Raw genomic sequence first — 14,855 nt, 5'->3', positions numbered from 1 at the left:
CGAGGGCTGTCTGAGAGCAGGGATGCGCCCCATGGTGGCGTGGCACCCATCCTTTACACTGCTGCTCAGATGGGCAGCTGAGCCCCAGGCAGGGTCTTGTTGAGAAACAAAAACTAAGACTAGAGCCCGAGCCTCCCAGCTTCTAACAATGGGCACTCTCCACTATCTATCTCTTCTTCAGTCTCAACCTCAGAAGATGTCTTTCACACATTCATCAAACGGGGTGAGTATCTGCTCCGTTCCACGATGCTCTGTGACTCTCAGTGTGAAAGGAGCTAATCTTAGTGGCCAAGTGACTCTATGTCAACCTCATAAAGTCATCACTGGGCCTTCTGGGGAGGAAGATGGAGGCCCTAGGTGGAGTGTAATTTTACTTTAAAGGAATTATAAAAAGAATCAATCACTGGTCTTCTCACCTTACACTATTAAATCCAAGTTTCGACTTTACCAATCGGTTTGGAATGTTAGGCCAAAATATCTTTTTGGAGATAAAGTTGAATTTTTTTTTATCTGTGCATACATGGTGAATATAGATCCTGTGTTAAGCAGTATAAACATAGACATTTTCTGTCAATAGGACCCCAATGGTAGGCAAGTTTCCCTTCATGTAAACAGCAAAGGCAGATGAGCTGTGTTGTTGCATCTGAATGAGCACCTTTTGATGGGATACTTTTTTTTCTTTTTTCTCATGCGCAGTATATAGTGGAATGTCATGGAGTCACCCTTCTTCCCCAGTTCTTGGGCATGTACCGCCTTAATGTGGATGGAGTCGAAATATATGTGATCGTTACAAGAAATGTGTTCAGCCACCGTTTATCTGTATATAGGAAATACGACTTAAAGGTGAGGTTGATTTCATTATTTTTTCTTAAGTGATTAAGCTTACGCATCCACATTGTCATTGTGATTGAACACACTCAGCAATTTGGAGGTGCTCGGAGCTCAGAGCCACCAGGCAGCTGGCAGTACACGCCTTTATGTTAACCAAGGATCACTCGCTTGTTTTACCAGAAGATGCTGGTACGTATTAGAGCTGTCTAATTTATTCAGCAAATATGTGTTGAAAGCCAGCTACATAGCAGGCACTGTTTTAAATGCTGAGAATAGTGCGATGAACGAAACGGACCAAACCTGCACTCATGGAGTGACATTCTGGTGGGTAAATACAGACAATAACTGAAAGAAGTCAGTCAGTCACGTAGTATATTAGAAAGTGGTAAGTGCTGTGGAAAGAAGTAAAAACGAGAAGGATAAAGAAGGGATACAGTTGTAAATAGGGTGTCAAGGAAAGTCTCACGGAGAGGATGACAGTGGAGCAGAGCTGAAGGAGGGGAGGGGTGAGCTGAGGGAAAACCTTCCTGGCAGAGGGAACGGGCCCTGAGACATTTCAGAGACATTGAGTGAGAGGGGACCGCTGGAGATCCTGAGTGGAGTGAGGTGATCTGACTTCCGGGCTCACCGATGTAGAGAGAACATCCAAGTCAGGAGCTGGCAAACTGTGACCCGGCTGCGTGGCAAATCCTTTATTTATTTTGTAAATAAAGTTTTATTGGAATACTGCCATGCCCATTGTTTCTGTATCATGTGTGGTTGCTTTTCACTATAATGGCAGAGCTGAGTAGTTACCACAGACACCGTTTGGGACCACAAAGCCTGAAACATTTGCCCTCTGACCCTTTTCAGAAAAAGTGTGCCAAGCTTTGGTCTTTGTGAGTGGATCTCAGATTTTTTGAGGACCCCTCACAGCTTTTGCTTTTGCAGACTATATCTTCTGATATTTGCAGTGTTAGAAATTAATATGAGAAAATTTAAAATACTTTATTTAAAATAATAAAACCATTAAGCGTTAGCATATTTTAGTGAAAAAATATATCTTCCAAATAAAAAAATTAGTAAGACAGGTGGCGTTTATTGTTTTACATTTTTGCAAATCTTTTTAACATCTGACTTAATATGAGACGGTTGGAGTGTCCTATCTGGTTCTGTTGTCAGTCTGTTGTGATGTTATTTGGTTGACATGTATGAGGAAAATCGGACCTTCCACAAATATGTAATTGGAAAAAGGGAAAGGGGATGTTTTAATAACTTTTTCAGAACTTTGTGGATATTCTTTGATATTACACCAAAACCTGTCACATGGTAATTTCTCAAAGCTCACGTGGAATGTGGAATGTGGAATCTGAAATCACATCAGCGAACTTTTGTATTCTTATCATTAAAACTCATTGGTCTATTTGCATCATGCTTTGGTCATTTGGAATGAATAGGTCACTGAGTTATGTGCTCTTCCAAATATTGGCACATTTTATTATACGGTATCAACAAGTCACATTAGTATCACCACCAGTCTCATCAGAAAAGTCTTTAGGTATCAAGAATCTGTCAAGCTCAGGGTGATGGATATAACTTTTAAAATTCTAATTTTTCTTTTAAAAGCTCAAATTTTACCACTGGCAACAAGTCCTGTTGTTTTATGTGAAGTGACAGCACACAACCCCCTTGCACATAGCCAAGCTCAGCAGCTTTGTTCGTCTTTGAACAAATATCTGACAGGTGCCCAGATCTGAATAAGCATAGATTGTCAGTTCTTTCAAGTAAAAATGTTGTTTCATGAAAAAAGTAGCTAGTTCAGCTCATAACTCAAACCATCACAAAAATGACTGTTCTTAAACCGTTCTTTCTTTATAACAGGTGCTTTATGCATACTTCTCACACAGAATATTGAACAGATGTGTTTCCAGGGTCAAGATTGAATAAAAAACTAATTTCATTGCTTCATCAAGGACATTTGTATATTTAGATATAGATATAGATAGATATAGCTACAGATACAGATATATTATGACAAACTCTACTAATACCATTTGGTACTACTGCTGGATTTGTTCTAAGCTGGTAGCAGTTTTACCCACCATTGTTTTTGCAATATCCACACAAATATCAAGACAGTGAGCAAGGCAAATAACATCTCAATATCAGTATAAAGATAGTTTTGACTCTCCAGACCCCTGAGAGGGTCTTGGGACCCCAGGGTGCTAAACCGCACTTTTAAGAAATGCTCATCTAAGGGAAGAAAAAATGGTCCGTGCTTATCTCCTACCCTCTGGAGTACAGATAAAGCATATAAGATTTCCAAATACAGCCTAGCTCTGTCCTGCCTCCCAGCCAGAACTGGAGTCGCCCCTGGTGGAGATCGCAGCCGCCTGCAGGGCTCTTTGGCACCGGGATCTCACAGGGTCTCCGCCATGCTGTTTGGTGTGCCCTGTGGAGGGTCGCAGGCCTGTTCCCCATTCTAACTTCCATGGGGGAAGCCAGAGTGACCTCTAAAGCCACGTGTCCCAGCTTTATGACTCATAAGCTGTGTCAGATCATTGAATCGTCATAAGCCTCAGCTTCTTCATTTGTAAAATGGGGATAATTTTACTTGCCTTTGCTGGGTTATAGTGAGGATTAAGTGAGGGACGTACATGTCGTGTCCAGCATAGCGCATGGCAGAGGGGAACTGGTCAGTGGATTTTGGTTGTCTCATCCATTCTACTAGTGATGTAAATTATACTTATAGACCGGATATTATAGTTTTAATTTGCCTTGGATTTTATCATTTCATCTCCCTTTTTAGCTTGTAGAATAAATAAGTTCTGTGCTTGCCAGTACTTTCTGTTGTGATGGAACCTGAACATCTGGCATCCATTCATGGCTCCAACTCTTGGCCTTAACTTACTAACCTTACTTTTCTATTTTTTGCTTTAATTTTTTTTTTTATTCTGAATTAATTTAAACTTGGATGAGTTTTTTCCAGGCTAATGATCTGCATATATACATAGAGATGAAGCTTCACTGAGAATCCAAAACAGGGTAAATTATATTGTGGGAAGGATAAAAAGCACAGACCACAAAACTGGTTAAAGATACAAAGAGGAATAAATTGTTTCTTCCTCTGCCCAGTAGCACAGGCAATGCCCAAGTGCTACAGATGTTCCCAGTTTTTTATTTTTCATTTGGAACATTCTTTGTTAGAAGTCATGGCACGAAAGAAGGTATTTGTGGCCCGTATTCAAGAATCCCTAAAGGGAAACAGACCATTGCAAGTGATGGCTGCTGAGCTCGGCCATGTGGAAAGCCATGTGTTAAGCTGTGGTTACCGTCATGAACAATTCGTGTCGTCCATCTTCATCTGGTGGGTCGGCTTTGTGCATCTCTGTCCCCAAGAAACTTCGGGTGTTTTCCCTAGGAGGCTGGCAACAGGTTTTCTTGGATCCACCAGACCTGGGAATGCCGAGACTCCGGCATGGTCTTGGGTCCCTTCCCCAGGACAAGGAGTCCCTTCAGTCCCCGTCTCCTCGTATGTGAATGACAGGACGCACACTTCCTACTCATTGCCTGAGCTGCTTGAATAAACATGGTCGTAGAGTAAAAATTTTGATTTCTTTAGAAATGGACAATCTAGAACCCACTTTAACTTATCCCAAGTTACACAGAATTTCTTTTAATGATTAACAAATGAAAGTATGCCAGGGCGATAAATGTCTGCTTAAGAGGCGGTCAGGTAAATGAATCCCTCTGAGGACCTCATCGTAGTCTGAGTGTCCAGTGCTGGAGGGGAAGGGAGAGCAGCAAACTGGCGTGTCACCGTTCTCCAGGCGTTTATCCAGCGAGCGCCAGGCAGTGCTTCATGAAACCGCAATGGTCACTGAGGAGCACAAAGAATAAATAGTCCTTGTTGTATTGCCATAGTTAGGAATTCACGGGCCGTTTACTTCTTGACTTTTTTTTCCCCCCTGCTTTAAAATCTTCCACAAACAAAGGAAAATGTCTCCGCTTGAACTCTGCCCCAAGGCCCCCCTGTCAGCATCGGAGTGGGGACCCGGGTCATCGTGGACAGTCCCAGAGCCCTGAGGGGTAGTTTTGAAAACCAGTGCAGTAGAGGAGAAATTACCGAGATGCAGAACTGTATTTTCTTCCACTTTACATCTCTGTGCTCCGCTTAGGGCCCGGCCCAGAAGGGGTGCAAGTGAGTGTGTGTGTTTGAAGGGATCTCAAAGCAAAGGAGGAAGAGAGTAAGCACAGAAGTTGCACTCATAGCGAGTGAGCAGAAACTCTAAAACGGGGGGTAAGGCAGTCAGAGGGTGAGGACGTGCCCACATCTGGAGGACATAATGTCGGACAAAAGGCACTTGGTGCCGCAGTGGTCACTGCTTCACCTGGGAAGATCGTAACACCAGCCACTTCTGGCAGTTGATGCAAGGAGGAGAGCATGGTTTTGATCCAGCGTTTAGTGATGGTCGAGCTTTCTCATTTCCAGCAGGAGGACGAGAACCAGGGAAATGACAGCACAGGGGATGTGAGAAGGAAGGGGTTGGAGCGGCGTGGACAGGAAGACCTGCAGAGGGAGCAGCACGCCAGGCAGAGAGCAGTGACCAATGACCAGGGAAGGGACAGAGCTCCCTCAGGACGAGGCCCTGAAGCAGAGCTGGCGCTCATTTATTGCTATGCTCTGCCCTGGAACATTTGCATATTTTAAACATGAAACCCAGTGCCTCTCAAATGCAAGTTTTAATGATTTCTTTGTGTTTCAGGGCTCTACAGTGGCTAGAGAAGCTAGCGACAAAGAAAAGGTAAGTACCTCGACATATTCCTCTCCTGCGGGCACGCTCGAACGGTGTCATTCTCTCTTTCTGACTGCCGCCGCTGTGATTCCTCTCGTGTCCCCTTCTCTGCTCCAGAGAGAAGCACATTTTTGCACTAGAGTGTTCCACTTCACTTCTCTTCCTTAGATCAGTTGTCCCATACCTCTTGGTTGAATAACGAAGTAGCTTTAAGTGTGGTTGGAAGAAACATTTCAGATGCAACATGGTCTTGTAAGCGCAGCCACCTGTGCAGTGACTTATGATCGAGACTGGCAGGTCCATGCAGCTCAGCACCAGGGTCCTAAACCCTATGCTTTAACCCCTGACTAGCTGGGCGTGGCCTGAACCGAGTGTCTCTGCCTCTCTGAACCCCAGTTTTCTTGTCTGTAAATGTGGGCTTGCATGAGCTTGGTTTGCATGAGCATGAGTTGGGTAGGTGTTGATCCCCCTTCCGGAGAGAGGGAGCAGAGTGGGAGGCGTCGTTTGAGATATCGGGGACACATCAGAACAGAGTTGTCCAGTGGGCATGGGAGGCTGCAGGAAGGGTTTCAGCTGGGAAAAGGGGGGCTTGGCAAACCTCAGGGGAAGGATAAGCAGCAAAGACAGGGAACAGACGAGGTCACCTAGGACGAGTGTATGGGGTAGAAGCAGCAGCATGACTCTAGCCAGCCCAGAAGAACATCATTTAGGGGGACGATGGGTAGAGGAAGAGTCTTGCAAAAGATCAGCCAAAGAGATAGGAGGTGAGTGAGCCAGGAGAGTCTGGATCGCTTGTCCCAATGTTTACTGAGCATCTGTTATGAGCAGGCATTTTGCCGAGACTTATAAGAAGTGCTTCGGTGAATAATGTCCCCAGTCTCGTGAAACTTGCACTCTTGAGTGTCCCAGAAACCAGAAGAGAATATGCCCAGAACCGGATGCTTCTGCAAGGTCAAGTAGGATCAGGACTGAGTATTATCCATTGGACTTATCAACAGGGAGCTCACTGGTGACCTTGTCGTGATAATGGGTGGGTGGAGCAGAAGCCAGACAGCCGTGGATTAAGAAGCGAGGAAGAGAAAATGAAACAGTGGATCCTTCCTTGAGCACTCCTATTTTTACCTTGCACTACTGAATATATTTTTACACTTCCAACTTCCACATAAATCACCCTGAAGTCACCAGCACTAGCCAAAGAAGCAGAAACAGTGGACTGTCAGCTTCCATGTTGCTATGACTAAACATTTTTCCCAGGTGCCAGAGAACTCACGTAGGTATTTAAGTTTTAGTCCGTGAGAAACTCAGAGGTTTAGTAGTCTTGGAATTTTCTCCTAGGAGAAAATATCTGGATGTTTAAAGAGCCACTCACACTTTCCAGCATCCTAACGAGAAGCCAGCCCCCAAGGAAGAGCCATGGGTGTGATGACATCCACCACTCCATGTTGGTCGCTCTGTTTTCACTTCATTCCCAAGTCCCTTAACAGCACTGCTAGCGGCCTTTTTTTCCCTCCATTCATTGTGATGTCTTCAGGATCCAGCACCAAGAGCTTGGTCTTCTCTGACAATAACCAGTGCCGAGAAAGACAGTTACAGCTAATGGAGTGGCTGCTGCCGACGTCTTAAGTCGTAAAAGAAGGACATGTATAAAAGCCACAAATATTTGATGTCCTCATAGCTGTAGTATTTTGTCGGAAGCAGAACATTCAGTTACCTATATTTCTCTCCACTGCCCACCTATGGGTCCCCCACACTGCAGAAACCCTTGGCATTCACCACAGTTCCAATGCCCACCTCACCAAAAATGTTTAGGCTTTGACTGGTGTAGCTTTCTGCGAAAAGACAAGAGAATACAGAATTTCTTTAACAGAAAGCCACTCTTCTGAGGATTCTGCTAGGATGCTTTTATCTTATTTGGATCATGTGCTAATTATTCTTTAAAACATCTTTGGAGGTGGTCTTGAACGGTCAGAAGAGATCAGAGTCCGGTTTCCCTAGCTCACACATGTCAGATTTGAGACCTGGGAGATTAAGCTTCCATGCTATGTCACACAATCAGTGGCACAGAGAAACTTTACCTTAATCTGGAGTTGTTTTTTTTTTTAATGTTAGTCTCAATGTATTGAGAATTATAAACATAAATAATAACTGACATCTGTTGAGCGCACACCATATGCCAGACACGGTTTTAAATTTTACATGAATTTGTTATCCTCGCTACCACCATAAGAGGTGGTACTATCATTATTTCCTTTGAGTAAGTGAAGTTACTTAACAGAGAGGTTCAGGAACTTGTCCAAGGTCCCATAATTATGACATGGAGGGTCCAGCGTTCCAGCCCAAAGCTCACCTTTCTAACCACTATGCTAAATGTGTTATTTTTTAAATGCCTGGAGCATCTCTCTCTCTTTTTTAAAAAGGACATATTATCAAAAATACATATTAATCCGTGAATCATGAAAATGAACAAAAAAATTCAGTGCATTGATGAAAACATTGTTTTGGAGTTAAATATGATACTAAAACAGTTCATTCTGAGTCGACGTAAAAATGAAAAAGTAGTAAAATAAATTGTTTGCTTTTCTACCAAGTTGGCAAAAAAAAAAAAAAAAAATTCGTATTTCCTCCATTTCAGAAGTTGAGGCATTTGTAAATTCAGCCCATGTCACTATATCTTACACGTTAAAATCGTCTACACAGTTGCCCTGAGGAAGAATTCAATGCTCTCGACTTTCTGGTCTTGGTGTTAAGACCAAGAGACTCTCCAGAAGGAGAATCTCCAAAAGGCCAATCACCTATCCTTCTAGATTATAAGCACTCACTGGGAAGGGGCGAGAGAAAAATCGCTTGACGACATGGGGTGTAAAAGTGACTAAAATCGGTGACTGATGAGGGCAGAGTGTGCCTGCAGTAGGACGTGATGCCTCTCAGATATGGCAGTTTATTTATGATCAAGCCACAATGAGGTAACATGTACTAAACTATAATACACAAAAATAAATAAAATGTATTAATGGAGCGGAAGTCGTTAAAACATTGGGTTTTTAAGTTCTAAAAAAGTTCCTTGCTTTTTTTTCTGCCAATTTTGACGTTTTCTCTCCACAATCAGTTAATATTTTTGACTGTTCCAAAAAGCATGCTATTCTTTGTCTTCACAAATAAAACTCTAAATGTTATCAAAACAATCACTGTTTCCTCTGGTTAGAAATATTTGGAGAAGGCTGAAATTATTTGTTTTCTACGTGTTACCCTTTTATAAATGAAACCGAATGATTTACAAGAATATTATTTCCATCGCGCTTATCATGTAACCATATTCTCTACAAAATGATTGTCTTGTTGCAAAGAACAATTTTCAGAGAATCTCCGTCGATGTGGCTTAATTAGTCATCTGAATTCTTATTTTTTCTTTCATTTGAGTCATTGTAACTATTTTAATTTCCCATACTTTTAACTTGTTGATGACAAGTTTTACAACTGTCTTTTCAAATATTAGTGATATAGGTGCAGACAAGTCCTATCCCTTCGATTTCAGCTTGACACGTAATTAGTGTGATTTGCATTAGCATAATAATGAAGATGGAACTAAAGGAAATAAAGAAGTTATATTCCAACAATAATGGGATCACTTTCATGGCAACAAGTATCAGAACATGCGCGTACAGATGTCTTGAATTTTAAAAAAAGAGCAGAACAGTGCTTTTATTATTTTTTTTAAACCGTTGTCAAATTCTGACAGCTGCTATGACTTGTTTTATTCCTTAATTCTTTCCTTTTTAATGGAAGGCCATCTTCCATTCATGGCTTCAGCAGTTTAGCCTCCTCTAAATGAGACAGAGAAATGCGAATCTCCCTGGTGGTCCATCTTTTCACAGCTGCACTGCAATTCCAGTGTGACATCAAATTAGTAATTATAGCTGAGCGGACTGCTTTTTACAAATGACAGTCTTAGCATGCTGCCAGCAAGCAAGCCTGCTCAGCAGGGAATCCGGGGAAGTAAAAGAAAACATAACTGGACTCACTTGATTTCTGGGGGATTTGACCTGACTCTTTAAAAAGCCCGTGTTCTTGAGAGAGAGAGTCCTGGGGATTTACACAAATATGCATTTTGTTCATCATTTTGCACCGTTCTTCTCAAAACTCATGTCTGATTTTATTAGGTAAAGTAAAGCCTGTGTAATGGAGTCATAGGGTCACAATAAGAAGATTCCTTTTAACATATAACCTTCTCCCTGGAACCCATTTGAAAGAAAACAGCTGCCCTCCAATTGGCATTTGTGTAACTATATTGGCAATAATCATTGTTGACACTTTGATAATGGGCTGCAACAAGCCGCCTTGTCGATTCTTAGGCATCATGGATTGCACTAGCAATTAAGTGGCTATCACCATCTCTGACATTTTACCTATTACCGACTGAGGTTCAGGAGAATTAATCATTAATATGCACATCGGAAAATGCTTTCCTAAATCAGTTTTTAGCAATTCCTTTGTGATCTTTAGATTGTAACGCGTTATAATTAATTACCACCTCTGTCCAGTCCTTCGGGCCGCAGTTAAAAGCGACGTAACAAAAATGGCAGGTGAGGAGCACAGGGTACAAAAGCACAGCAGTGTGTCCCTCTGGGAATCTTTCTTTGACTTATCAGTTAAAAAGTGCTTCCTTTCCCGCTGTCAGTGGATGATTGGTTAAAGGGAGAGATTGTCGAGGTTTTTTAAGCCCCCTAAACTCAGCTGATGCTTTAACCGTCTATAAAATTCCTTTTCTCTCAAAACGGAAGTGAATCATTTTCGTTTGCCAGCCACTGTAAGGGACGCTGATCCCAACACCCAAAAAGTGCTTGGGAGTGTCTTCCATCAGAGCAGATGCAAGGCCTGCTTGTCAGACCTTAAACTGAAGGCAGCACCAGGAACATCTGCTCCGTGGCGGAGAAGATTTATAAAAGGGGGCTTTCTGGGAAGAGCGGCAGGCAGAGCTCTAGGGACGCTGAGTTCCACCCCCAGCCCTGGCATTAATGAAAGTTTGGGGTTTGGGGATAAATCATTTGACTTTGTCGCATCCTCATTTATCAACTTAAAGAACTTGATGATCTCATTGTTTCTCATGTTTTAGTGTTGGTAAGAATCTCATGTTTCAGATGAGCTTTTCCTCTCCTCCAGAGGTGCATGCACTCCAGCAGCAGACTTTGAGAAGTCCTGGACTGGACAATCACTAAAATCCTGTCTGTTGTAGATATTGGGTTAAGGCGATTGCTATTATTAACCGGGGACGGGGGGTTGGGAAGTGTTCTGGACCGTCATATTGTATCAGCAGATGTCTGAGCAAGCCTTAAGAACGCTATAATGTAAACCATGAGGGTTATTCTGGGAAGTAGAGTTTTTAAAATTCAGTTCACTTGGCATTTTTCCCGACCGGTAAGAGGAGCATCTGAAAAAGGGAGATCAGCTGCAGCGACTTGCAAGCATCTCCGGATGACAGTGTCAGACTCCTCAGCGCAGTCTGGCTTATGGTGCTTTATAAACTCTCAATTGTCTTAGATTAATTTTTTCCTCACTGGAATGGACTCAGCTCAGTGTACCCTAAGCACATGTGGAGCAGTGCTATGAGATGTGGGACTTTTCTCTTCACTTGACAGCTCTTACCCAGTGGGTTCCAGAAAGAGTTGGAGTGGAGAAAAGGCTTCCAAAATTTAGTACATGACCTGAATTGAAGCCAAACTGCTGCAGATGTGTAATTGTTAAATAACAAAATTATGATGTTTGCTAGATTAGTATTAAACCAGAAACTGAAGGACTTCGCAAACTTCTTCATTTTTCAAACTTTGGCATTTCTTAGATTATCACTATTGACATCTGTGCAACAGAATCTCCCAATCAAATTGTAGCAAACCTGTTTTGTAGGTCTTACACACAGCTTACTGTCACATCACAGACTGGAGGAAAACCGAACAATCACCTTTGACATCCCCACTTAAGAGTTAAAAGGCCATTACATTCTGAAAAGTATGACAATTTAGAAAAGGGGTAAATATCACTTTTTAAATATTAGTTTGAAAAATTGGCGGAAGGTAAATAGCCACCAGCTGGATTCCACCAGCCTTAACAGTTCTAAATTGCAAAATTATCATGGTTTTGTGTTTCTTAATTGCAGCACTGTTTCACAAGTATATTGAGGTATGTTCTCCTTCTATATTTACACGTAAACAAACATTCGAAATAAAAACTTTCACATTCAGGCACTGCTCACAAATGTACATGATCTCCTTGTGAAAATTGTAAGTTATCAATGACCCGTTGGCTCATTTCTCAAGCCACAAACTTATATAGACATTCTGCTTACATTGTTAAAGAAGGTTGTTAACAACCTTTTTGTGAGAAAACACCTGCCAGCTTTATTTCTGTATGAACTTTACTAAATTCACTAATTTGCCTTTTCACGTATCAGATTTGTAGCTTGGGTGTTTTGAGAAGCAGAACTGATCTTATTATGTCTCTACATCTCTTATTACCCCAAAATTGATACCACATATATTCAATCAAATTATCTTTATCCTAGCTCTAATGTAAGGATTACCTAAAATTCTCTCCCTTACAGAAATATTTCTGGAGTCTATTTTCAGCCTCATAAAAGACTGACATTTATCGAGTTTTTTGGCAAGCTTGGTGAAAGGAGGGTTAGTCTTTTTTGCAAGTTTGTTTTCACTTAGGTGAACTTGTAATAACAAGTGAATCAGGGACACAAGCAGCTCTGAACATGAGACAGTAATTAGTACATATTTTTTATGTTGTGTATTCAGTTCAGAGTGTCACAATACAACCCATCAAAGGGACACTAGGCAGCAATCTTTGACATCAAGGCTTACAATTAGACTTCTTTTAAATGGGTTGCCAAATGAGCACATCGAACAAAAATTCATTTCTTTCTGAAATACAAGTCCTTTAATCACAAGAGTGCTATGCTATGTATTATCCTTTGCATTGAAACCTTCTGGTACCAAGATCCTGTTTGCATTAAACACTCAAGTGTGACAGGAGTACACTTCATCTTCCTGCTAAGGTTTCCACCGAGGCCAAAATAAAAACTTGGTTCGATTTTGGCCCTGGACACTTTAAATACATGTATTTTTTTCCCCTTATTGTTAATGGCAATTTAAAATACAATAAGTTTTTTTTTTTGTATAATTTAATGTAATTGTAGAATGATGATAAAAGCCAGTATCATTTTAGTTTGATTTCTATATTTACAGTAAAAAATACAACTTCAAATATTTGTGATTTTAAAAGTGTTTTTGAGTCATATGAAAGATAACTAGATTTTTTTAAGTCTCACTAAAATAAAATTTCCATGTAATTTTTGGCTTTACTAACCTTTAAAATATCCAATATTGTTAAACTCCATGCAAGCGACAGCAATTATACATCATATCACAGACCCTAATGAAATATCTATATCTAGATCTATTTATAGATATACATATATTCTTCCATTTGAAACAAATAGAAAATATAAATCCCTTTAGTAACCTTTTCTTTTTTTTTGGTTTTGTTTTCAGAGAATCTGCACAATTTTGAGTGATTTGGAATTTTGAAGTCTTTATAAAAAGTGCTACGTATTTTCATATTAGAAGGGAAATTCTAATGCCTTCTCTTTTTTTAATCTTCATCCTGCCATTCTAATGTGCCTCCCTAGGCCTCCTACAATCTGCAGTTTCTCTCTGGCCATCGCCTCTGCTCCCAGGTCTTTGTCTGCTGAGCTGGCCACGAATGTACATGTTCATTTATGAAAAATGAGAGCTCTAAACTTTATAGCTGTTGGTTCTGCACATTTTTCCTTTTTGAAAAAAATCTCAAACTCTCGGCCAGATCTATCCTTTGAGACTGTTTAGATTTTTTTATTGAACCCTAGGGAATGGTAAGTAATTATATTCAGGCGTTTATAGATTTAAAATACTATGCAGATGTTGGTTATCTTCAGGCTCTGACAGAGCAGCTTACATATCTTGACTCCCACGTCCATGTTCATGTCTTAGTTACACATAGCCATCTTTGACTACGACCAATATTGTGACATCATGTGTTTCTCACTGTTAAAGGAATATAGACTGGCTGAGGGACGGCCTATATAATACCATGCTTTAAAAGAAAACAGAAACGTTTCACTCGAAAATGTAGTTACAAAAAGGGAGAAAAACATGTTTATAATGAAACAATTTTCTTTTTACACCTCCTAACAAGTTGAATGTTCCCAGTGGGCTTATTACTCTCCAATATTTTGGTTAATGTTTTCTGGCTACTAAGATTTCAGTTAGTGAATTTCTGCTTTAGGTCAGCAAAATAGCATTCACGAAATGACCCACTCTTATAATGTACTCACCGAGGAAAACTAACCCATGGAAAATTAAGGAAAGATGGGTCAGCAAATTTCTGTCTTTGGCTGTATATATAAAATTACTAAATTTTAGTCCCTGTTAATAAATATAAATTTAGATACTTTATGACTCCAAGAAGTTAATTTATCCAGTTTTTCTTATCATATAGCAACATTTTATCCTCATTTGGGTTTCAAGAAGGATATCTTCACTGAGGTTTTTCAGTGAGCTTTTGCAGTAACCGCAGAGGTTTTGCCAGCCAGGACAATTCATAGTCGAAGTTTGGAGAGAGCAGGGTATGGAGCTGGAGCAGACAAGACAGGGGAATAAGAGACTCTGGCCATTGTCGCCTTTCATGCACGCGACGTGCCCTCTGTGCCCCGTGTGTCTGCTGCAGTGAAATGGAATGACAGCCTTACACTTGTGTATGCTAGATTTGTGTGCGGCAAGTAAGGAAAGTGTCATCATTATGTAGAGAATTCATGTGAGTCATTTGTATCTAATGATAAAACCCTAAACAAAGGAAATTTTGAACTTGGATGGGTTACTGATGTCTCAAGTTGAAAGAGCCAATTCCTTTTAAAATAGGAAGGGTAGAGGAAGAGCAAGTCTATACAATAGTAAGAAACACCACGTAACAATCTTGGTCATGGTCAAAAATGGCTTTTGTGTAACTAAGATGAAGACTAATACAGAGCGAGTTTTCATTGCAAGCACTGTGTGTTTTGAGTCATTTAGTTCATACATTAACCCTATTAGATAGGTATTATTAACTTTCTATTGTATAGATAAGGAAACTGAGGTTTGGGCACATTAAGCAGCCAGTTCAGAACATCACAGCTAGTATAAAAATGTTAAATATGCCAACCTTTTTTTAAAGTTT

General features: G+C 40.7%; 1 protein-coding gene and 1 long non-coding RNA gene across 5 annotated transcripts in view; both read left to right on the top strand.

The window, feature by feature from the left end:
- The window catches only part of PIP4K2A (phosphatidylinositol-5-phosphate 4-kinase type 2 alpha), a 166,805-nt gene that overhangs the window by 113,806 nt on the left and 38,144 nt on the right, over positions 1–14,855 (top strand). For all 4 annotated transcript variants that reach the window (XM_039877562.1, XM_039877561.1, XM_039877563.1 and 1 more), the window contains 2 exons: positions 697–843; positions 5,577–5,615. In XM_039877562.1, coding sequence (XP_039733496.1) covers positions 697–843; positions 5,577–5,615 — 186 coding nt within the window. The remainder of the gene's footprint in view (positions 1–696; positions 844–5,576; positions 5,616–14,855) is intronic.
- LOC120614673 (uncharacterized) lies at positions 5,622–8,217 on the top strand. Its single transcript, XR_005656043.1, has 2 exons — positions 5,622–6,338; positions 6,460–8,217. It is a non-coding gene; the product is annotated as an uncharacterized LOC120614673 (long non-coding RNA).

This window comes from Pteropus medius, unplaced genomic scaffold (assembly GCF_902729225.1).
Source record: "Pteropus medius unplaced genomic scaffold, Ma_sr-lr_union100, whole genome shotgun sequence".
Taxonomy (NCBI): Eukaryota; Metazoa; Chordata; class Mammalia; order Chiroptera; family Pteropodidae; genus Pteropus; species Pteropus medius.
Note: the sequence above shows the minus strand (reverse complement) of the source record. Positions and strands in the feature narration are given on the sequence as shown.